Source organism: Rhinolophus sinicus, linkage group LG04 (genome assembly GCF_036562045.2).
Source record: "Rhinolophus sinicus isolate RSC01 linkage group LG04, ASM3656204v1, whole genome shotgun sequence".
Classification (NCBI taxonomy): domain Eukaryota; kingdom Metazoa; phylum Chordata; class Mammalia; order Chiroptera; family Rhinolophidae; genus Rhinolophus; species Rhinolophus sinicus.
In genome coordinates, this window is record NC_133754.1 from 23,257,501 (window position 1) to 23,284,303 (window position 26,803).

The 26,803-nt window shown below is 31.6% G+C and overlaps 1 protein-coding gene across 1 annotated transcript in view; it reads right to left on the reverse strand.

Annotated features, from left to right (window-relative positions):
* DACH1 (dachshund family transcription factor 1) overlaps positions 1–26,803 on the reverse strand; it is a 397,595-nt gene that overhangs the window by 98,607 nt on the left and 272,185 nt on the right. The window contains exons 4-6 of the mRNA XM_019738175.2: positions 24,805–24,977; positions 10,383–10,518; positions 6,944–7,078 (exon numbers count right to left, since the gene is read on the reverse strand). Coding sequence (XP_019593734.2) covers positions 6,944–7,078; positions 10,383–10,518; positions 24,805–24,977 — 444 coding nt within the window. The remainder of the gene's footprint in view (positions 1–6,943; positions 7,079–10,382; positions 10,519–24,804; positions 24,978–26,803) is intronic.

Genomic DNA, 26,803 nt, shown 5'->3' on the forward strand with positions numbered 1-26,803 from the left:
ACATACAAATCCCCTTTAGACCACTTCCACACCAGACTATGTAAAATGTTAACCTAAAACTAGCAAAAGGAAGAAAGAAAGAAAGAAAGAAAGAAAGAAAGAAAGAAAGAAAGGAGGGAGGGAGGGAGGGAGGGAGGGAGGGAGGGAGGAAGGAAGGAATCCAAAGTTTAGGCAATATGCAAATAAATTGCAAAAAAAAAAATAGAGATACTTCATCAAACCAATACATCTAAAATGAAGGAAATAAGATAAAGGAATTTATAATGATTCATAAATCATTATATGAAGCAAATTTACATGTGGAACTAGTAATTTACTCTCTACCTCACTTTTAATGCTATAAAAATATTAGCTATTGGCTAATATTTTATGATGACTACATAAATATATTTCTTAAATAGTGAGGAAGTGAGTTGTCCCATGACTATCAAAAGGGCTCAAGAAAATAAAGCAAATAAATGGAATAATTGTCTATTAGTTTTTATTTTTCCATGAGGAAAAGACATTTTACCTGACAACAAGTGAAATTACCATAAATGTATATTATTATGTATAATGTATCTGAGACTAACTACTCTCAAATTTCTTTGGCATACAGTTCATGAAAATTAGCAGCAAATATTAACATGATTTTAACTAACTATCCAAATAAGTTACCACAAACTAAAGTTACGGGTATCCTGGAAAAGCAACTGAGGTCTTCTGCATCGATAAATGGCTCTATTTCTTTTAATGATACTCCTATGAATTAGATAATAATAAATTTCTATCAAATGTAAATATTACTCTAGATAAAATTGAAGTAGTTAATTTTATAAGTGACCTGTGTGAGTGATTCAGAGATGGAATCTTGCATATCAGAGAGAACTTCATTTGATTTTGGACCCATTTGTAGTATGGCCCATCCATTTCTAACACCCAATATCGCCTATGTTTTATAGAGCGAAACATTATTTGTTTCTCCTCAATAAACTTATTGGATACATTTAGGGCCAATAAAATTGTATTGAAGAAATTAAGACTTTTTTAATATAAAAATGTATTCCAGCAATTACATTCACAATCATTGACATAGAATATATCTGATTGACATAGATTGATATAGAATATAACTCATTGACATAGTTTCTTTAGTAATTTTTTTCTTCCAAAACCGTGTATATTACAATGTTGTCATATGTAATCAATACATTCTCAAAAATATTGTGGTGTCAATTTTTCAGTTTGTGATCAAGCATAAATCATGGTAACTGTGATATTCTGAATTATAAACAAATAATGTTTTAATTCAGTGGTTCCAACATGTATATTTTCCCATCTATAAAATCAAGCCACATACCCATTAAATAATTTGATAATACTAATGGTTTCATGGAATATTTATATGAGTTAAGTACTGTAGACATGTATTATTGCATTTCACTCTAAAAATAAATGTATTGTACCCACTAATATTAGGCTCTGTGCTAGGTATACAAAGATGATGAGACGATATAACTTCAGATCAGAAGAATTTGGGGCTGAGCGCTAATGGATAAGGAAGTGTATCTATCCTAGGTAAGGAAAGACACTGAATCATCTGGAAAAGGACAGAGAATGTTTGAGAAATGTGAAAGTTCAGTGTGACAGAACAGTCAGCAAAGTTCATGAGGAAAAATATAAACACTAAAGGCCATATTGTATAACAATTGACCACCATTAGAAGTATGTCATGAGAATTTCATAGTAAGGAGTATCTTAAGTTGTCATTGAAGTATTTCTGCAAGCTCTGCTTCTTGACATGTAATTCATGAAATAATAAAACCAGAGCCTTAAGAAAGTGTCACCTGAGCTGTGGCTTCGCATGTGAAATCTGCCATCTACTTAAGAAAGTGCTCTGGGATTCAGAGACATTTATTGTCTAGTGTTAAGAATCACAGAATTAAAAGCATCTGCATTAAGTTCAACATCTTTATTTCACAGGCTTGGACACTGAAGAGTGAAGTCACATAAGTAGGTATTTATGGAGAATAATTTATAAGAGATTTTGAGATATGCCGAGAGAAATTATATGTAAAGGATAAAAATGAAGGAGAAGTTGCATGTTGGAGAATTTTAAAATGAAAAGACTCATAGCCCTATATGTGTGTTAAGATTGTCAAAATAATAGAAATTTCAAAAGAAAAGAGGCTTTCACTCTATACACATCTATAGAGTTACATGAGATATTAACAGGTTCAGATTTGTAATATATGTGTATATAACATTTACTATAAATTAATTTGTGTAATGTCAATCTAGAATTTAATAGAAAGCCATTTTTGTACACTCAATCCTAATTTGAGTAAAATTAGAATTTTTAAATGATGCGAAATATGCAAAAAGAAATATATTTCAAAAAGATTATTTCCATAAACTTAAGAAAACTGACAGCATAGTCATTTACAAAAGATGTTTTATAGGAAAATGGTGGATAGGTTGGATGGTAAGAATAAAACAGTATTGAGAGAGGAAATCCCAATATGGTCGTTTTGCTAACTACTTTACTGCATTTACTGCTCTGTCCTCAAATTCAGGTACCAAAATGAAAACATTTGATACAAGAATGTTAATTATTGGAATCTTGAGCACTGCCCACCAATATTATCAGGGTGATCACTTTGTAAGGTATATAAATTTCTAATCGCTATGTTGTACATAAAACTAATATAATATTGTTAGGTCAGCCGTAATTGAAAAAATAGAAAATAATATAGTTTAAAAAGGAATATGCCACCAAAGAAATGTTTTATGGCTTGCAATAAATCCCCTGTATTTCCTGCTTCTTTAAATGGCAGGAGCCACCAAAGAAAGAAGGTTTTCATATTTTTTTTATGAAAACTAAATAAATAAAGGGAAAAGCCTCAACTATAGGGTAAATTAGAATATATATTAAGAAACAAAATCTGTACAATTACAGTAAAGGGGAGAGAATAGAATATATTTTGCATTTCATATGGCTTATTTCACATATCTGGCATTCAGTAAATATTTACCAGTTGATTACATCATTTTGGTAAACCTAGTTCAAGACTGAAATAAACTAACATAAATTAAGTATTCAGTAGTTAGTCTAACTATAAAATGCTTAAGTTATCTATAATTGAAAAAGCTGATACTATAGACATACCTGTATCATATATTTAATTTTTGGTAAATTCAAAATAAATTCCATAATAACAAAAAGTACACATATGAAACTACATGCAAGGTATAAAATATGCTCAAAAGTATGTTGAAAATATCAGTAATTTAAGAAAAAACAAGAAACAATTTACCCATGAGAGAGTAACACTGTAAATTAGCAACAATAGACAAATAGGTGGGGTATAGAGAGGTGCAGCATAAAGAAAGAGTCAGCCTATTCATGCAATTCAAATATCAATTATTACTGTCTATTACATCCACTAAATTTAGACTGAGGGAAAAGATCAACAGTTTTTGTTTTGGTTTTTGTTTGCCATTGTTGTTGTTGTTGTTGTTTTTCCAGAAAGCTCTAGAACAGTTAGAATGTGTTTGGAAAAGTTAGAAGACATAAAATTGTTTTCAAAGCTGAGTTTTGAAGCTATGAGCTGTATCACAGATTTCCTTAGCACATATCTTTCATAAACTTCTCATTTTAAAGTTCATAATATTAAAAACATTTCTCCTTATACTGGGGATGGCTGAAAAATGTTAATATGTCTATGGTTTTCTTAATACATTAACTCATTTTTCATATTTTGAATGTACTTTTATTAAATTCTCTCTATGTTCAAAAACTTATTAGAGTGTTTTATTTAAAAAAACAAGGAGCTAATTTACTCAGCACTTAGTACTTCCAAATTCTAATGTCTGTAAAGCCATTGGTCCTTCAGCTAATGATGACTTAAATATTCTAATAGAGTCAATGGCGCTTTAATATTATGGATATTTTAAAATGTTTAAAAGTTACTGATGTTCAAGATTTTAGACCACAGTGATTCTCAGCATACAAATTAATTTTGATTTTCGTATCTATTTTTAATATCAATGTTTTCTTAAAAATAATTATATTTTGAATGACTTAATGGTAGGTGGTATATTACATATAAGAAGTCCAAGCCTAAAGTGACACAAACATACAATTAATTTCTCTACAAATGTCTCTAAATAAAGTCTCTAGTTTTAGTACAGATATGTGTCATAAGAAAGTTACACATCTACTATAAGGCACATGATAAATGTAGTTATGAAAGAAAACAAATTTTAATTTAGCAGACACTATCAATCTAGAAAGCCTATGAATGTTTACTATTAATTCAGCATGCTGAAAAATACATAAAAGAGGGTGCATACAAGAGAAAGAGCAACATATAACAAAAGAATATAACAGTATCAATATCTATTACTATTTCCATGATTATGTAACTCCATTTGAAATCATAAGATGAGTGCAATGATAGTAGTATAATTCTAGGGAGAATATTGAAATAAAAACTTATTTTTCTATATAAAATATACACTAAAATATTGGAAAACTGTAAGGATATGGTCAAGGTCTTTATTCTGACAGGAAAATCAATTTGAAAACTTTGATGTGATAAGAAGTACCATTAGTGATATAGAAAAGTTTTGTGTATATTTATGGTCAGAACATTCTAATGTTTCATATAAAGGCACATTCTAAAGGTTATGTAATTCCACTTTGTGTCTTCCTGTTAATCCTTAAACAGTGTAATATTTACAGTTGTTTTAACTTTCCTTCACTGTCTCTTAGAATCGTCTAGTAATTCAGCCCAGGTCTGGACTGTCTGGTCTGCTTAAAGCAAATGCAATACACAGATGACTCCAAGGAATTTACAGTCTAGTACTGGAAGCAGAGAGATGAAGAAATAACTTCTAAGTATCAAGGCAAATGTTGTAATGAAGATTTTGGGGCAGGCACACAGGAAAACCAAATGCGAGAGCCCTAGATCAACCTAACATGGTATTTCAAGAAAGGCTCCATAGTGGCAAAAGTATCACAACATAATAAAAAATAACAAATAGATGATGATAGATGATAAATAGATAGCTACATAGACTACCAACTCGTAAAAAAGAAATAGTTATGAAAATTATAGTTCCACTCAACTTGAAACATCAGGTTGTAGAAATCTCTCTACTACAAGTTCCAGTGATAGTCATGATTTTAATCATGTTATTGGGCATGACTTTGGTGGTGGTCTCACTACCAGCTCTGAAATTTCTCTCTTAGCCCTTCTCTGCCAAATTCTGCAAGAGAATTAAGCCCTAATATCATGACATGAAATGTGTACCATAAATGAACTTCTCTTTTATGGATTTTAAGTGAAACCTGTTATGTGGCATCCATGTGAAAACTGAGGAATCGTTTTCTGTAGGGAGAAGAACACTGGTGGAGAACTGCTGCTTAGCCCAAACAATGAATTCTCGTATTTAAATATTATTACTTAAAACTTGAAGCTTCTAAAAAGCTTTATATTTTCCTACTATGTCAGTTTGAATATTTCCAGGTTTTTTATTAAATATAAAAGGTATTTGTCAAAATACACATAAAGCACAACATATTTTTATTCACTGTTGAAGAACTTGTGGAAAAATTAGACATTTAGAGACCATATGGCCCACCGATGCACTGCATATAGGTCACATAGCTTAGTAATTATACCTAATACAAAAATTTAAAATAAATAATTAGAAAGTTGTCTTAAAAATAAAAAAAATAAAAATTAAAAAATAAAAAAGAAAGTTGTCTTAATGGTGCTATCTCTCAATTGTGCCTAAATTTTAATATGTTAGCACCACAAAAAATTATCATTCTCTCATTGACATTCCACAATGCAGATAATCTAGTTCGTAGAAATATTGTATTCTTTTACCCTAAGGGCTCAGCAGAGCTGTTTTCATGTTGAATGGAATAATGTTTTATGTACACATTTTTACTTCTCGTAAAGTCATTTTTTGGGGGAAAAATAGTTGTCCCACCTTAGCTCAGTCTTTCTCCATTCATTCCTTTCTGATTAGTTACTTAAATATCCATTTTTTTTTTATTTCCTTATTTAAAAGTTGATTAATTGTGGCTTTTTATGTATTATGTTATCCAAGGAAATAATCCTTTGTATAACACTGATTATTTGGTATTCATGTAAAAAAAATATATAGTCAAAGTACCTAGTCTATATTAATAACATTTTAAAATATTCAATTAAGATGAAAAAGTTGTGGAGAGGCTCCTATATTCACAATTCAAAACTTACCATTTGAAAACATGAATTTGCACGTACTAGCATAAATTTCAAACATGAATATTTAACTAATATTTTAATTTCCTCATGAAAGCACTTCATGAAATAGGGCATGAAAATATAAGTTTTTGCCTATTGAAGTGGGTTAGGTTGATACAAATAAAATATAAATAGGAAACTTTCACAGCTTTTCACAATCTGTGCTTTGTTATTTGTTATATACACTTTAGAAACAACTATTAATACATTGTCTGATGAGATTCAATTCGGTTTACTGATTGGTCCCATGACTATGTGTCTTTTACCCAAAAGCATTCATATCAACCCTTTGTATATTGTTGTTGCTCTATCATGCTCAGTAAAAGGACACTGTCATTTTACTGAAGACATTGAGAAAGATAAACAGAAGACCTTCAAAAACTCAGAGATAGCAATTAAAATAAACAATTCTCTGTCTTTAATGTACTGGAAAATAAATTAGCACCTACCTGTTATATAAGAGAAAAGCAGTAGGTCTTCATTCATACTTCCCTTTTGTTGAATAGGCTTAATTTTTACTTAATACTATAGGTTGTTTAAATATTTACAAGTATATGCCATCTTTTTATGTGATCTAAAAATATACCTTTTTTTGTGATTAAAATCTAGTTCATATGTTGAGCAGGAAAAACAAGACCACATAATCAATCACATATTACCTTTTTCAACATGCATCCTTTTCGACTCATGTCCCATGTCATGACCAGCCAAATCTCCCTCTTTGGGCCCAGGGAGTACGTTTGGTGATAAACCCATCAGCATCTGATTCATGGACAACCCATTCTGATGAACAGCTGTCAAGCCCAAAATAGAAGGAAAAAGCATTATAACATATTATGGTCAAATAAATTTAGACTTTTGGACTCAAAATGAAATAAAATATAATGGTCTAATTTTAAAATTATAATCTATCTCTAAGAACACTGAAAGAATTCATAACCATGATCATTTTTGAGAATAAGCAAAAAAATATTGAAAATAAAACTATTTTACTTTTATTTCACATAAAATATAATATTTTTCAATGGCTGGAATACTAGTGAATGATTATACCACTACAATCACTACCAATGAAGCAGTCAAGCTTCTATCTAGTATATCACATTCTCTCCCCAATATGTAACCTTTCTTAACTCTGCAAAAACTACAATCTTAACATTAGAATGCTCTTTAACACTTTGAAGTTAAAACATAATAAATAAATTCTAGTGGCATGAGAGGGCAAATAAAGATTTCAACAAGTTAAGGCAGTGAAACACTGTTTGAATATTTATATTCTAGTCAATAAAACACAGGGTTTCATAGATATCAAAACACTTTTATAAAAATTAGATTTGAACTCAAATTAAAAGGAAAAGTGCCCAATTAACATCCATTGAATGGTTGAACGATTAAAAACAGTAATTGCTTGCTTGACCTATTAAGTGTAAACTGTCACTATTAAAAAGATAAAGTAGATGATCACACACCCTTCTGATTCTCACAATCCAATCAATGAATTCCTGAATAAGTGACCCACAAATATCTGGGTTTTGTGGGAAAATTTGGAGAAGGAATAATTCCATAAAACTATACTCTCTCTGGAAAACAGAGATTTTTAAGATATAAGACTATGTTAGAAATTGCCATTTGGAAATCACCATAGTAGTAATCATTTCAGGGAAGAATCTTCAATGGCTGATTCTAAAACTAGCGGAGTGAAAATTTGATGAAGAATGTAATATTTACATAGTCTTAAATATCTCCTCACAAGATACTTAGCATACAAAGATTAAACCAAAGAAACTTTACAGTAGAGAAATCTGGTCACCACTACCTTAACCAAGTGATAGTTCTCACAAATATAAGAGAAATATCATATATATCCTGGAATGATGCACTGAGGACACTCTATCCTGTCAGTTTGACTCTTGCCAAAAATACGTAAACTAAGTCCAATCATGAGGAAACATCAAAAAATTCCAAACGGAGGGACATTCTGTGAAATAAATGGCCTGCATGCTTCAAAAAGGTGAGAGAGTAAGGACAAAAAGACTGAGGAACTGTTCCAGATTAATGAAACTAAGGGAATATGACAAGCAATTATAACATGTAATCCTGGATTGGTTTTTTGGACTAGGATAAAAAAAAAAAATCTCTTGTTATTGAAAATATTAGTGAGGAAAAAAATGGACAAATTATTAATGGGAAAGTTGTAGAAATTTGAATAGGGTTTATAGTTTAGAGAACCTTCATTTACTGATTTTCATCATTGATCAATGGTTGTATAAAAGAATGTCCTTGTTTGTAGAAAATAACCAATGAAGTATTTGAGGTAAAGAATCACGATATCTATGATAAGGACACTAACGTGGCACTATGCTTTTAATTAGGGTATCTTTCAGAGAGATCAATTGATTGTGTAAATCTGGGTGATGAATATGCAAGAATTCTATGTATCATTATTAAAATTTTTATGTTAGTCTAAAATTATTTTATAGTATGTTAAAATAAATATGCATAAATATGAAAGGCATGTATATGTGTGCATGTGTGTATATACAAATGTGTATGTACATGTCTTTATATTTACTTCCATTGGAGAATTATGGTAGTCCATACATGCAAAATTTCTCTTTTGGTTTTATCAAGAATAAAAAAGAATATAATGATTAATAAATAAACATGAATGTGTAACAAAACTCTTTAAAATCTTTCCGTATTCGTCCAAATTTCCATTTAAGTACTATGAATATTGTTTTTCTTTTTCTAGAGGGACAGTACTTTCCAATGACAATATTTTGTAAAAGCACTAGAAAAAACTGAAATATTCATCATTAAATTTCTGATTCTAGTATCAGTATAGCACACAAGCATACAGAAAATATTTTATCTGAAAAATGGTTTAAAGTAATGGGATCTGAGGTTTACCAGATTCAGGAATATCATTTAAGAATGGTTGTCAAGTGATATATCCATTTTATTAATAAACAATTAAAATCATCTCTTACAAAATTAGAGAAATATGTTATAGACAAGCTAAATCAAGTATTCATGTTTGGAATTATATTGAACTACGTAATTTTTGAAATAATTTTATTATATATAATTCAACCAAATATTTAAGTTATCTACTTCGATGTGGATTCATACTGAGGATTTCTGCTTCATGCAAATATTTGTTTATAACTTACAAAGATGCTTTTTAGGAAATGATTTTCTTATCATGAAAATGTTCGCAACAACCAAATAATTCTAATAAATGTTGTGTAATTAAATGAAGATTATATTAAGCATAATTTCAGAAAGTAATAACTAAATCCTGGAAAGGACACAATAAATATTGGCTTTACCAACCAAAAGAGTCACTGTTCATATGTTTATTTTATTATAAAAACAGTATTTGATTCTTGCATGGGCACAAAATCACCAGTTAATTGAATGGCATTTTAACTTTACTCTTCATTTTCCTGACCATGATGATCAAGATTAAATATCTGAAAATGTGATCATGGAATAATATGTAGCTCTACTCTTTAGATTTTAATAAAAATGATATAGACAATAATATGTATTATTGACTGTTACTAATTCAAATCCTATAATTTAACCAATTTCATACTCTAATCAATTATCATTTGAATGACCAAGAAATATATTTAACAATCGTTTTGAATTCTATTTTTTATTCTTCTTTGTGTATACGTTTGTCAATTTAAGGATAAATTTAAAAAATTAGTGGATTTCAAAAAAGCAGGGGTGGGATTAAAGGAATAAAGATGAATAATCCATAAACAGTACACTTAGAAACAGATATTAGAGAGTTGGAGGTGTTTACCTCAGAAAATAATCTAGAAAGTTACTTACATTCTCTGTTTCATAGCTCAAATTTTTATGTGTGGCATCAAAGAGAGGGAGTTTATATCAAAACCTGTTAATGTAGTACCATACCTCATGATATTGCAAACTGGGAAACATAATTTTGAGAGATGGCTATTGCTGCAGAGCTTCAGAACATGATACATCTGAGATCTATTTGGAATGAGGGCATTTTGATTAGAAAAGCCAGCTGCACCTAATAAAGTTGAAAACGGTGACAAGTAAAAGGATGAGACCTACGTATTCTGTCAGAAGAGCTCTCAGTCCGTGCTGGGGAGCTGGACACACTGCTGCTGCGATGTGATGATGGGTGACTGCCAGGTCTCCGGCCTTCCTCGAGAGAGGGGGCAGGCGAGGGGCTGTCGGGAACACGCTCCTACAGCGCCGTGAGAAGGGAGGAGGGAGAAAAGAAGGACATACATTGGACCTTCATTTAAGGAATGTTGATTTTTCTTAATATTGTAGAAGGATGACGACAAAAAACACACTTTTTCATTGACATTTAGTTGTATTAAAAAAAGACACCTTTTCTCTTGAGCAAAGCCAAAACAAGAAAAGACTAGAAAGGAAACTAGTTCTGTAGGTGTAGGCAAGTATCACTGTACCTTTTAATTCCACACTTGGGGGAAAAAGAGACACCAAAGAAGAAAACCAGTATAGAACCGACCAGACAACAAAGTATTAACAGAACAAAGCAGGTTTCAATTCTAGACAATTATCAATTTAAAGAAATCTTTAAATCCATTCTATCATTTCAGCAAATGTCTAAGGATCATTTAGCACACAAATTATCAACATGACAGACCATAATAATGATGCCAGAGGAGTTGTTAACAGCTATTTCATCATGGCGCTGCTCTGGACACACTTGGAAGGACACATTTTAAGGCATCGTAGAAACTGATTATTTAACATTGGAGTAATTTTCTTTTATTCTAATAATTTTGAGACTACCTACTACTCCTAGCTCCTGCTCAATCATACTAAGGTAGTAAGGGAAATTCATAAAATATGTATTAGTTGTGTCCCAAGAAAACTTGGTATCCTGTTTCCTTCAATGTTCTATGTTAAACTCAGGTTCCACTCCATGTCTCCTTCTCCAAACCCTGTGGCTTTTCCATAAAACTAACATGTAAATATATTGTGTAACTGTCTCTAAGAACTACTCTAAATGGAGCTATGGATTAAGAAATAGGATACTCATTTGTTAACATTTTCTCTTTTGAGCAACAAAATATCTATACTTTTAGATATCAACACACATAGGCCTTAAAGAACTGTCTTTTCAGTAATTAATAAAAATGTGGGAGGTAAGAAATAATCTTCTACACGATACAAAGTAAATAACAAATAAATTATTCCTTATTAGGGTGAAGAGATGCAAATATTAGAAGAGAAGAATTTTAAAAATTAAAACAAAGTTGTAAAATGTAATTGTCCCGTAGGAGGCTGTTTTCGGAATATGAATGGTAATGTAATATGAAAAGCCAAGACTAAGCTCAAGGCTTTGTACTACCAGTGAGAATGAGGGAAATACATGTGTTTGGTCTCGGTGGTTCCATTAGCCCAATGATAGTTTGCAATCCTGTTTTGCATTCAAATCACCTGAGAAGTTCCTAAACATGTCTACGCCTGGCTTTACTCCTGGAGACTCTGGCTTATGGAGCATTATGGGTCGAACTGTGTCCTCAGAAAAGATTGAAGTCCTAACCCCCAGTACCTATAAATGTGACGTCATTTGGAAGATGAATTACATCTTTGCACATGTAATCAGTTAAAATGATGTCATACTAGAGTAGGGTACTCTTAATCCAACATGATTGGTGTCCTTACAAGAAGACATTGTGAAGAAGATCTGACGGGAAAATGTCACATGAAGATGGAGGCAGAGATTGGAGTTATGCAGCTGCAAGCTAAGGAATGTCAAAAATTTCTGGCCACCACCAGAAGCTACGGAGAGGCGAGGAAGGATTCTACCTAGAATCTCAGAAGGAACATGATGCTGCTGACATCTTGATTTCATAATTCTAGACTCCAGAAATGTGAGAATATAAATTTCTGTAGTTTTAAACCACCCAGTTTGTGGTACGTTGTTACAGCAACCCTATATATACTAAGTCTGAAGTTTGGTCCAGACATAAATAGTTTTTAAGGCTCTCCCGGTGATTGAAATATGCGTTCAAGATTGAGCAGCACTTGTTTCATATCCTTTTAATTTTTCAATCCTGGACATTGTCAATAAACATCTTCAACAGACATTCTGAGGTTTAATTTTTGAGAAGCATGACAAATAAATGAAAATAACCAGAAAAAAAAATGGCCAAGCCCTCTTGCAAGATTCATGCATAACGTGATTTCCCATTATATACTGCATGGAAGGAAAAAATAATCACATAAGAAACTTTATGACAACTGATTTACATAATCAAACAATATTGTAACCAAAAAGAAACAAGAAAAAAAAAAACAGTCAACTAAATTCTATTCTCAAAAGTTGCAATGCATATTAGAATCTTGTTGTAAAGATAATTTCTTGAACTTTAGAAGCTTTTGGACTAGTCTAAAATGTGTGGATTGTTTTGTTTATTTGTCTGTTTTCCTTTGGACAGTTAAAACTTCCCAAAGAAGAGATGTATTATCAATAGTATACTATAACGCTAGCCTTTTACCTCAATTGATCAGAGGTTAAGAATTAATTGTTCTATTTTCCGCAAATAGCAAAATTAACTGTTATGTAGGTAAATGTAAGCATCATACAATATATTTTCATACCCAAGCCATGTAGGGTTTTATTTGAAAGACTGCAAATGAGCCAGTGAATAAGAGAGAGAGGTGGGGCAGAAAAGAAAGAGATACACACATACACCCAAAATATTACAATTTACAAATAGGTTATTCTGGGAAGTTTATGGCACATCATATATTTGTTATTCTAAAGGATACTAAAGCAAGATGATTTCCAACCGCCCAATTTGCAAATTAAAGTATTTGATACCTACGTCTCAAATAACATGAAAAAACGAAAACATTATCAGTTATTTTTCCCAAACTAAATAACTAAAACAAGATATGGCTGCAAATGGTCTCAATTCTTTAGTCCACATGTCAAAATAAATGACCTAAATTTCTAAGAAACAAACACATATATGATTTAAAAGAGTAAAAAATCCACAGCTGGATGCCAAAAGTCACTCCCTATATTCTAATTATAATTTCAGAGTGGCTGGGGATTATAAATCTTTTTTCCTAACATTCACCCCTACCCTAAACTATAAAGCAGCTTCAAACTATACACTTATTATGTGTTCAATTTAATGAGTTTTGTCAAGATACAGAACATTCCATAATCTCAGAAAGACTTCTCATGCCCCTTTCCAGTATTCCTCCCAACCTCGTAAGTAACCACTTTCTGAGTTCTGTCATCATTGAGCAGTTTTGTTGGTTCTAGAATCCATAAAAATGGAAGCATATAGCACATAATTTTTGTGTCTGGCTTCTTTTACATAAATAAAAAATATTTTTGAAATATATCCATGTCATTGCATGTACCATTCATTTATTCTTTTTAATTGTTGTATATATTCAATTGTGAAAATACATCACAAATTATGAATACAAACAAGCAAACAAACAAAAAATGGTCAGTAGGCTCCTATCAAGTCTTTGCAATTATAAACCAAAGGGTAATCTTTGTTTGTGCATATAATTCAAAGGTTGGACTTCATATCCCTTACGCAGTGTATATGAACTTATTATAGAGAATGGATTTATAAAACTGTCTAGTGGAACTTCTTTATAGTCTGTATAAATGCATTAATGAGCTATGCTATAACTGCATACAAGACCAGAGTTTTTCTATAAAGAGTCTACCCTTGGTTTCTTGAAATTGTGATGAAGAGGCAAAAAAGTTTGTCTAAGCTTTAAAGCTAATCCCTAATATAGCTAACTCAACACTCATTATACAGAAACACATCATATGTATTTGAGAAAGAACATTGCTATATTTTTATATAAATAAAATTTTCTAAATTAGCTATTCTATTTTCTTAAAAGGTCACTCACATCAAGGTTTGTTCATCAATGTTTTAATATTCCTCTTAATAATTATGTTTTAAATTATTTTAGCATATTAAACTATAAAAAAATAAAATATTTTAATTGATCATATTTGCTGTGGCACATGTTCTGCTGAACAGAGATAAAGTACAACTTGACATAAATCAATCCCTCTAAAATCATTTTGCAAGTCTGAGTTTCCTGTTATAATAGATTTTGTAGTGGTGCTAATGGAAAGCATGAGAAACTTTTTATTTTCCTGAGTATTTAACTCATGAAATACTTAAATATTTAATGCATAAAACTCTAGCAACAATGGTTACCATTGAAAACAATCATTTCCTTTTTTTTCCACATAAGTACAAAAATTGTTTTATTAGTCAATACATTTGTCAAAGTTTACCCTGATAGTTCTTTTCATTCAAGCATTACTCAAATATTTACACATTCAAAATACTCTAAAGATCACATACTAAAATAAGTCAAAAACAAACTAAATTAAAATCTTAATGTGAAATACATCTTAAAAGCATAGTTTAAGGCTTAGAAAATATAAGTAAAATTGTAGTATTTAATTTAGCTTTAGCTTATTTTTACTTTATAATTTTTGTCTAAGAACAAAGGCTACAAAAACAATACTTAATACTTTTATTTAAAGAAAATATTTTAATTTATGCAAATTTTTATTATTTAAAAGCTTAAGTATTCAATTGAAACTTTCTATAAAATGAGATACAACATATTCAGTCATTTCATTTAATGTATAATTTCAATCTTTGGAACATGATGTATTGTTCTTTGAAGAATTTCATTAAAGTAAAATCCATTGAGCAAGTAAAATTTGAATACATTGTTGCACAATAAATTAATTTATTTCAACAGCTTAATTCTTTTATCATATTTATATGCTTGCCTTTCCAGAGTTTGCTATAAGATGGAGAATAATGGAGACAGTAAAGAATTACTTAGGAGAAAATATAATTATTACTGAAACAAAATAGATAATGAGTTTTATTCAGACATAATAAGAAAGAAGCAGTTCAATGTCTATAGGGAAACTATGTAAACTGGATTTATCATTTCATTTGTGTAATACCCTTTAACCTCCAAGATGGGCCTGAAGTAGGACAAAGAGGAAGAATATTTAATTTAATACTTCAACACACTGCTTTATAGTCCTGCATCATAAATCCACCAATCAATAAAACACAATCTTTTGCAATGTTCCATCTTTATAAAACTAGCCACAATAATAAATGAAAATTTAAGAGGAATGCTCTCTCACTAAAAGGAAAAAAAGTCATACTAATAAACTAATGGTAATAGAATAACAATAAAGGAACAGCTGAATTTATTGCCTCTGTGTAGAACAAGTATTGGTCTCTAGGATAATTCAGAATCAAAGATGGAATTCAAAATGATGCATTCTATAATAAAAAGCATAAAATGTTCAGTATTACACACATGTGATTAATTAAACATTTACAAAATCACATTGTCTCAATTGACTCCTTTCCACCACAAAATGGATTATGTCAATTTAAAATATTTTATTAGAATAAGTCTAAATAATCACAACTCATTTCTCTACAAATTTTTTTCATTTAGCTTTACTTTAAGTTGCTCTCTTTGAAATCATTTTCATTTTCATCTGTTAGAGATTCCTTCACTCAATATGTTATAAAAGTGGAGGGAAGATATTTCTAATGTTAAATGATATGTTGATACAACTTTTAAACTTACAAAATTGAAGTTGAGTGGCACTTTGTATAACCTAAACCCTGAGCTTTAAAACAACTCAGAGTTAAATACATTCATTCAAAGAATATTTACTGAACACGTAATATGTGCCAGTGCCCTAGGCTCTGGTTATATATAAGTAAAGAAAACTGATAAAAACTCTTTCCCCCATGGAGCATATATCATAAACTAGTAAATGTTGTTAGTGAAGTTCAGAATCATATACACTGATTAAATGTGACATCCAAATCCCCTTGTTCTGGAAAAATGAACAAAGAAGATAAATAGCAAAATTGGGATTATGGATTCAAGAAAATGTTAAAAAGTACTTCTGAAAAACATGGTAAATGATGCTAATAAAAACACTTGCATCTGACAGAGGGACATGCACTCACCATCAAAACTCCATGACCCAAAGTTCTAAATGGAGGCGTCAACAGACATTTACGTAGTTCTTTTTATTTGTTTTGATGATGGTACTCAAGAACACTCAGTTTTTCTAAATATAAAACTGGTAGAACCCATGAGTAGAAACATAAACAATTTAATTGTATCCTCCTACTACATATCTCTTTAAATGTATTCAATGGTGGTAGGGGGCTATATTTTTTCCACATCTGTGTGAAAATTCAGCCAGCATTGGAACTTTTCAGATCACTATTCAGTAATATGAAAAGTCAGACAGTTAAGCCATAAAACACAGTCTTGACTCAGAAATTATAATTCATGTCCATATAATAATCAAGGCATCTTCCTTTACCACACTCAAGGGAGGGAGAGTGCTGGGAGGAAAGCAAGGAGAAAAAAGTAAGTTCTGACTTGGCCAGCGCTGTCTCTGTTTTATCTAGTTCAGGCATTGTGTGTGTTCTTAGACGCCACCGCCTTTATGAACTTCCCATATGCAGTTCCCTTATGGCTCTAATTTGTCTCTAACTTCCTCTGTCTCCTAAATGTCCTGCATAGTTAAAACTGGATGCTTGATTTGGGGGCAGGACTACCTCACAAATAGAGTTGCATGCTTCCATCAGAAGGGCATAACGTCAGCTCGGTTGCATTTTATGATGCCAGCCACTACTGATGATTATGCGCCAAACTCATCACTTCATTAGGAATTGGAATTTGGTGATATTCTTAATACATAATTCCTTATGCATTTATCTGTTAGAAGATTTATACAAATTCTCTTCGGAATTATTTGGCTATGCTGAGGTACATTTTGTATGGGAAAGGCAGGAAAATGCTTGACACCATCCTTTTATTTAAATCTTTATTTGTCCTTTAAAAAAATTAATTCCTTAGAATTCTCCAGAGGTGAACATGAGTTTATTTTTTAGTATTGTTACAGGCTCACGTATTTAAATATATTGATCTGTTTGACTCTATTGATGTATGGGATCCTTAGTGGTGGTTGTGTTTTAATACTTTCTTTTTCTTGCTAGTGTCCTCTTTTCACATTGAATATCAATATTCAAACATTAAGAGAACATAATCTGCTGTTTTTCTAAATTCAAGTAAAAAATTATATGAAATCTTATTTGAAAAAAAAAAAAAAAAGTCCAAAAGTGATGCCTACATCTGGAGTTATTTCAATCTACTTTGAAATTCACCTCACCCTGGTTATAGTTTTTGTAATTTTTAAACTTCATGCATATAAAGTCCTATTTACTAATATAATATTTTAAGAACTTGCTTTGAAGGAAAACATTAGAGAATAGAAAATTTATCCTTTGTACTTTTAATTTTTTTCAAGGTTTAATTCTTTAAATGAGAATATTATAAAGTCTCTCCCTACACACACGCAGGCAGGCACACACACACACACACACACACACACACAGCCACAGAGAAAATTAACAAATTTAAGTCACATTTCCTGTTTTTAGAAAACGCTAAAATGTGGCATGAAAGGAAAGATGTTTATTCAATAATATAGAATAATTTGAACGTTGACAAATTTCTCAAAGAACAAATCTATATTATCCCTGAAGAAAAATTAAATCTGAAAAACATGCATTTAAAAACCTGCTGTGTATACTACTACACTACAAAAACACCGGAAAGCTAAACAAGAAGAGAGGGATGAGGGCGGAGACAGGAAGAAGGAGAGGTAGAAAAGCGTCTTACTATACAATTGTAACTATATTTTAAAAGCTTGACATGAATTCCTTATAAGATTATAGAATTTATTTTTAAACAGATGATTGTGAATATTTAGGGAGAAAATAAAACTAGTGATAAGGTGAAGATAATATCAGTGTACAAAGCCTTCTAATGAGTTTATAAATGCTAACTTAATCATTACGACAGCCTCATGAGGTAATATTATCCCCATTATACAGAAAAGGAAACAACAAAAAGACACATTAAATAACTTGCTTATGATCACATGACTAGAAGGTCATAGAGCTGGAAATAAAGCCAAGAAGTCTTCCTCCAGAATCTATGTTTTGCAACCTCTAAAATGTACCTTTCTCCTTTTCAATTTTTTTTATCAGCAAGAACCTTCTTTCAAAGTCCTTATGATATCACTGTGAATGTATTAAATAAAAAGTGAGAAAAATATTGATTAATTCAGGGGAATTTGGGGTTACTTGATGAATGATACCCAAAGAGAATCAATTAGTAGAACATTTCAGCCTATTAGGAATTCTCTAAAGACAAGAAAAATTGATCTCTTGATTTATACTGTTTATTTTCCTCAGTGATTTAAGGCAATACAAGTAATACATCCGTTTACAATTCGGAAATGATACAAAGATAGTATATATAGTTAATATGATAGTTTAGAATGTTAACATTAAAAAACTCTAAGGAGCCTAAATCAATGAACTGGAAAATAAACGTAATATGGATAAATGCAAATTCTTAATAGAAGTGAAAAATGAAGAATTGGCTTAGTCGAGTTTTATGTTGCAAAGATATGAAATTCACGGAGTCACATTTTCTACTAGCAAAGCAGTTTTATAACTTATGACTATATTTATAAGCTATTTTACCAAGTGAGGTTTACTTTAGTCCCAGTGTCTGGCCAATTCACTTCGAGAATATTATATGGGAGTGATTGGGGAAAAATGGGTTACTTAAAAAAAAAAAAAAAAAGAGTGGCAACCAAGAAGCTTGAGGAGGAATGTTCAGAAGAACTTAGAATATTTAGTCTGGAGGAAGAAACACTATAGACAACATACGAGTATATTTAAATGGCTAAAACACAGAAGAATTAATAGACATTTTTCTTCCAAGAAAATAAATATAATAAAGTTAAAGTGGAAACTACTGAGGTGAAAATTTTCATTTGATTAATGAATACCTTCATCGTGCTTAAATTTGATGAAAATAAAATAGGTCTTCTACAAAAGCTGAGATATATAAAAATGGGTAGGGAGGATATAGGAATTATTTCTCCACCATGGAGGAATCTGTATTAACATCCCAAGTCTATGTCTCTTCAGGTTTTATGAATGTTAAATAGTTAAGATATATGCATCTCACTGATACATGATAGACTAATACAGAGCTTATAATAATTTAATACATCCTTACAGATAGTTGGTTACTAGGGATTTAAATTAGAATTTTCATTGTTTAAACAGCATATGCCCATTTCTTCCTCAAAGTTAGCTAACTAAAATATTTTGAATAAAATAAACCAGAGAAAGTCTAAATTTAGTAAATTGGTGAACTCTATCATAAAGGCCTACAATTAAAGCAAATAATAATGTTATAGGGGTGCTATCTTCATCTATACCTTTTTTTTTACTCAATGTTTTTAATTTATTTTCTATTTTCAGTGCCAGATCCTATGGCTTTATAGTGTTTGAGAGTTTATTTTAAGCTGTCTAAATTATCCACAACCTAAGATTCACATGGGTTTGAATTCATCAAGATCAATCAGCAGATTTTTTTTGGGTTTTTTTTTTCTGTGAAAAGCCAGCTAGTAAATATATTATTCAACACTGCTTTTGTGAAAGAAGCCATAGAAATGATGTAGAGTGTGGCTAAGGTTCAAAAAATAATAATTATAGACACTAAAATTCATATTTCATATAATTTTCATGTGTCATGAGAAATCATTCTTCTTTTAATTTTTCCCCCAATCACTTAAAAATGTTAAATCATTTTTAACTCATGGTCCATACAAAAACTGGCAGCAGGGTGGATTTTGCCCAAAAATGGCAGCTTTCTAACCCTACTCCACTGCTTTTACTGGTAGGTACATTCCATAAATAAGTTTACGAGAAAATCATTTGTGCTCCTTCACCTCATAGAAACAGGTAACAGAAAAATTATTTTAAAATATATAACTCCAAGAATCATGGTTTTGTTTCTCTTCTGTCCAATAAATTCTTATTGCTATTCTCATTGAGTTTTAATTTTAATTCTTGTCATTACTGTCAAAAAAATGTGAATGGTACATTCCAGCACATGAAAGAAAGATCTCTCAAATTTCTACTTTCCCTTTAAGTGCTACTTCTCTTATTACTTTATTCCTTCAGATGGGGGCAAATCTTCTTTGGTATTTAACATTTCATTTTAATCAGCCTTCATATTTCAAATCTTTTCAGGTAAACAAACTTGTAGGTAGTATTCTAATTACCCATTTGGTCCCAAACTATTTAACATAATATAGGAGTCAACCATTTTTTTTTTAGAGAAAATAAAAACTTCCCCCAAATTAAGTTTAGCTAATACGAGGTCTGACAATTAAGTTCATGCCCTCATCCTAGAAAAAGTGCTACATAACTCATCGCTGGATATCATTACAGTCACCTTCCAAGTACTCCCCTTGGAAAACTATGCACCAACACCAGTGGTGTTGGTGCAAAACTTCTTCAAAGCAATTTTGGAACTCTTTTCTGGAATGGCCATCAGAGCTATCATTGTATTATACGTGATGTCCTGAATGCCATCAAAATGTTTTCCTTTCAATATTTCCTTTATCTTTGGGTAAAGAAAGAAGTCATTGGGGGCCAGATCAGGTGACTAGGGAGGGTGTTCCAACTCAGTTATTTGTTCATTGGCTAAAAACTCCCTCACAGACAGTACTGTGGGAGCTGGTGCCTTGTCGTGATGCAAGAGCCATGAATTGTTGGGGAAAAGTTCAGGTCATCTAACTTTTTCACGCAGCCTTTTCAGCACTTCCAAATAGTAAACTTGGTTTACTGTTTGTCCAGTTGGTACAAAGTCATAATGAATAATCCCTGTGATATCAAAAAAAGCTCCCAACAGTGTTGCAACAAGTTCACGAACTTAATTGCCATACCTCATATATATCCTGTGAGTTTACTAAATACTGTTAGTGCTATAAAATCTACTATACATAAATTTAGACAGGTTGATTTATTAACTTGCTTTCCCTAATATTTGGAATTCCATAGAGAAACTATTCCTCACTCTTAATCTTTGAAGCCGTACCCTCAATTTTTCTCAGGTCTAAAACTATTAGGAATGTTTACTAAAAAATATTAGAATTGTCTCATGCATTTCTTGAAATATGTTTACTTTCTATAATCATTACCTGTCAGCATCAAATTTGCAACTATACAAACAACCAGCCTCAAAAGAAAAGGGCAAATAGGCCTTTTGGAGATTCCACAATAGCCAATTGAACTTCACTTCGGTGTTAGCAATTTCTACTTTCTCTAATCATTCTCAACTGGAAACATTGTTTCCTATTTAGCTATCACCATTTCTACCACCATCACATTCAAAAGTCCAGAATTTCCTTTAATCTATCTCTAGCCATGTTTCTGAAAATATTTGCCCCAAGAGACTAGGAAGTAGACTATTACTATAACTCAGGAGATATTGACACACACTTCCAAACACACCTTCTAACTCCCTTTTTGCATATTTCCTTCCTTCTCCTTATCATTCTCCTCTACATCCCTAACCTTAATTTAAGAAACCACAGGAATGGTGTTGACTTTCCAATAATCTAGATCATTTCCTAAGAACACCTTCCAGGGGAAACCCAATTGGATTTTTAAAGGAAGCTTCACTGTCTAAGTATTCTCATTAACATTAGATATAGCACAAACTATCTTTTTAAAAAATATGTGTATATTGAAAACCTAAAATAAATCAAGCACCTTGATGTAATTAGAGTCTTTTGGATGCAGGAATATGTAAACCACCAGCTCATGTCCAAATTATCTACAGTTCATAACTAAAGCATCCATTATGATTTTAAACTTCTAAAATCTGCTTTTATAATATTTTTACTTTACCTATGAATCTAAATCTTATCTAAAAGAAAAACTACCCTAAAAGTTCTCAATTTTGAAAGGGGGAAATTACATAATTAACATTATAAAGATAATTCTCTATAGTAATTATTACATTTTTTAAAACTGAGAATTATCATATCCTGTACCTAATACTTACTACCATTTATTTGTTTGTTTGTTTGTTTGTTTGTTTATTAAATAGCCATCAAGTACAAGAGTGGAACACAGGATTTTTTTCTTCAGCCAAAATCTTTCTTTAGGTGATATCAATGAGTGAGGTGATGAGAATGCTGAATCCTCCGCAATAACTATTGCCAAAAAGTATTGTAAATGGAATTGCACAGTGATACTTTGATTAACAAATCATCTAGTAACAAAGGAACCCTCTACAAGTCGGTCAGATGAAATTACTCAGAATTTTTAACATTCTCTTCCCAGTTCTAGGTTGATGACTCATTGGTATTCTCTCAGGCAAGGATCTTTAAGAAGATGATCAGGGTATTCTGATGTTTTTTGTTATTTTTCCTCAGGTTAGTATACTTGAGAAAATGATGTGAGGGACCAGTACATATCTTAGTTTATACAGCCATTAGTATCATAAAAAAGAAAGTTATTTGCATATTATTCAACACTCTCTATATAAATAGTAATAGGGCCTTTCAAAAATGTATAATGACGTGTATCCATCATAAATAGTACCATAAAGAGCATTTTCACTCTGCTAAAAACCCCCTGTGCTCTGCCTATTCATTTCTCATGACTACCACCTGACAAGCACTCATCTTTTTAGTATCTCCACAGTTTTGCCTTTTCCAGAGTGTTCTATACTTGGAATCATATGGTGTGGAGCCTTTTCAGACTGGCTTCAACTTTGCAGCATACTGAACGTTTGCATTTCCTCCATGTCTTTTCATGGCTTGATAGCTCATTTCTTTTTAGATCTGAATAATATTCCATTTTATGGTGTTGAGAGTTCAGCTAAGCTACTCCATGGTATTGCTGACTATGCATTCATTTTATTTGGCCAAGAGGACTGCAGGGACCTTAAACTAAAACTACCCGCCTCATGCTAGCGCATACCCTAGATAACAGCCACAGAGTAACAAGCAAACATATGTCCCTCATATGACTTTCCCAACAGCCTTTGTGGTCAGCAGTCTCCTCTTAGGTAAGACTCAGTAGGGCTTATCAAAACCATGCTCTTTTGGTTTGAATTCACCAACCCATCTTTAGCCCAAGAAGCCCAAAGTATTCCATCTATGAACCTGAATAAAGGCGTTTTCCCCAGGTCCTGCCTCACTCTCTCTGTCTGCACTCTGCTTTGACTTCCCCGTGTGAACCCTTCAGTCATGCTGGGTACTTCTTCCAGGACTTGTGAATATAAACTCTATTTCTATTTCTCTTGTCTGTTGTTGAACTATGACTCACCACCAGTCAGTCACCCTATGTTCCACTTAGTAAATGTTAATTCAACAATGTTATAACATATGGATGTACCACAATTTTTTTTAATCTATTCACCTACTGAATAACATCTTGGTTGATTCAAAGTTTTGGCAATTATGGAAAAAGCTGCTATAAATATCCATATGCAAGTTTCTGCATTGACATATGTTTTCAATTTGTTTTGGGTACATACCAAAGAGCTGGGTAAATATCATGCAATCAAATGGTAAGGGTATGTTTAGTTTTGTAAGAAACCACAAAACTGTCTTCTAAAAGGACTGTACATTTTTGTATTCCCACCAGCAATAAATGAGAACTGTAACAAAGCTTTCTATGTAAGACATGCTATAGGGACTCCCTTAAATTCAAGTGTATTATATTCAGAAAAAAGAGGTAATGATTATGTCAAATAGGATAATGCAACATGAGGTACTTTCTACTTAGTTTAAAAATTAATAATATATTCTGACAATGCATTTAAAGTACTTTGATTTAAATATACATTATAAAATAATATGAATGAAAAAGTATACACACACAGTGGATGGGGAAAAGAGAGAGAGAGAGAGAGAGAGAGAGAATTGTGTATATAAACATGTGATGTTTGTATAACAATAATGCTATCTTCCACTTACAGTGTATTTTTGAATTCATAAAATGGCTTTCAATTTTATTCTTTTGTTTAGCTTTTACAGCTACACTGCTTTATCCATTTTTCAGATACAGAATAGAATCAGAAAGATTGAGTTACATGCCCAAGGCAACACAGATAGTAAATGGCAGAACCATGAATTAACCCTCTCGTATTCTGAAAATAAATCAGGTACTATTTTCCACATCTTAAGATTCATAGCAACACACACACACACACACACACACACACACACACACACACACAAGCATGCACACACAGAACCATACATATAAGCACACACAAAATTAGAAATATATCATTGTTTCCTATGTCTCTCTCTCTTAATAGCTACAATAGAGAATTTAAAATTAGCCTAGACTGCCTAAATATTGTATCCCTCGTTCTAATTACTGAAAGTAATTTTTTCTCATAATCTATTTAATATCACTTAGCTTTTAGGAATTAGAATTACTTGTGGAATAAGAAAAACAGATTGACAGATGGTGGCCTAAGATAATGTTTGGCGTAAGCCAAAACAATCGTGTGAGAAAACAATTACCTTAATAACAGATGTCTCAACTCTGGATGGGGGACTCTGAACTTGTGCTGCTGCCGCCATATTTGCAATGGTGCTGAGATGGTTCATCTGGCTCATTGCCATGGTGACAGATGCTGGAGGTAGGCTGACAGGAATTAGAGGGTGGGGCATCATCATAAAAGGAAGTTCCAGTCCTATAAAAAATACACATATATCATCATTGCTCTGGTCAAATAAAACTCTGATACAAGGTATATCTCACTTATTAAAATGGTTAAGAGCATAAATCATTGAAAATTGACGCATTCAAAGATGTGCTAATAATGACAGTCAATGGGGAAATATTTATATGCAACAATATCCAGTCACCACTCAGGGAAATTAGGCTTACAGTTACCTATCTTGGTGCCATGTTTTATCACACCACCACGCTTCATGTGTTTAATGCAAATGGTCAACTCCTTGCTATATTATTCTTCTGATCAGTCTCATTCTTGTTTAAAATATTAGGGTTTTATTTAACTTACCGTAATTAGTTATTTAATGTAGTATGCCTCTTTATTAAGTCCTATATTTTATTATCTGATAATTAGACAGGTTTTTTTTCTTTCCAACTACCATTTTTAGTGCTAAAAAAAAATGCCATCTTACCATGTGGCACAAGGTGGCTCTGCTGAAGCCGGCGGAGAGGATGACTAACTGGGAGGCTATGCGCTCCAGGCATGCGGGAGTGGGTAACAAAAACCCAAGATCCCTGTGATGGGGCAGAATACAGTGTTTCCTTGTCCCCAAAAACACCACTGCTGCCTGTGGGGGATGAGTATAAAGTACTCGGATGGAATATTATTCCAAATCTTCTAATGATTAATTTGAAATGAGGTTTTAAAAAGCATATTACATTTGGATATCGGCTAAGTGATTTCTTGGGAAATAAGCTCAAGTAAGTAAATTTCCCCTAAATCCTATTTTCTTTTTGTTTTCCCTGTGTCTTAGATAGAGTCTCAAATTTTTGGAGAAATAAAATTTCTGCAACAATTGGCCTATTTTCAGAGTCTAGTCCTGTTTGACTAACCAACTTAGTATAAAACAGGCTCTATTATATAACTAGAGAACTAGTTTCTTCTTGGAACTGAAGCACACTGACAGTTATAGAATCCAAACATATCATTGCATTAAAAGTATCCTAGTCATCATTCAGAGTTAAAATTCCTCACTTAATTCCACAGCAAATCCTAAACATGGAATCATTAAATGCCCAACTTGGTTAGCCCTAGCAGAGAGAACCCAAAAGATCACTTTACAAAAGATAATAATGTCAAAGCAATAAATTAAATGTGTGTGAATCAATAAATACATTACTCATTTTCAACTACAGAGAAACAAACGTTTATGATAGTGGGAGTATCAGTACCAAAGTCAAATCGGTACATTTGAGGGCTTCATTTCAATATTGGTGGTCATATCTTAGATTAAATAGCTCTTAAAATACCTTAAAAGGATATTCCTTGGAAGGTGTTTATAAATCATTTCAATTTAGACATGTCCCCAGATTAAATTATTTTAACACTAATTTATTGCTTAACTGAATATATCAACTATATAAACTACCCACTTGAAAGAAAATTTCTGTAATATCTGTCAGCTTATAAGATTTCCTTCCTTAAAAAAAAAGAAAAACCAAATTTTCATATAATATGCTTAGAAACAGTAAAGTTGGTAAAACTCCAATTTAAATGCTTTAGCTCTATTAAAAGCCTCATTGTAAAATCTCTACGACATGGTTTTTAATGAAGAATACTTAGTTACTGCCATGATTTTTTTCCATTTACTTCATGAAGACAGTTAAGGTTCAATATAAATTCAAACTCATTAGCTCAATACTGTCTGGATCTTAGAGTAAATTGTTCAGAAGTGGGTAATGAAAACTCAATTCAAATTCTTCAGCAATCAAACAAAGCAATTTTATTAAACAATGAAAAGAATCAATTAAAATGGATATTTTTATTATCTTTATTATTTT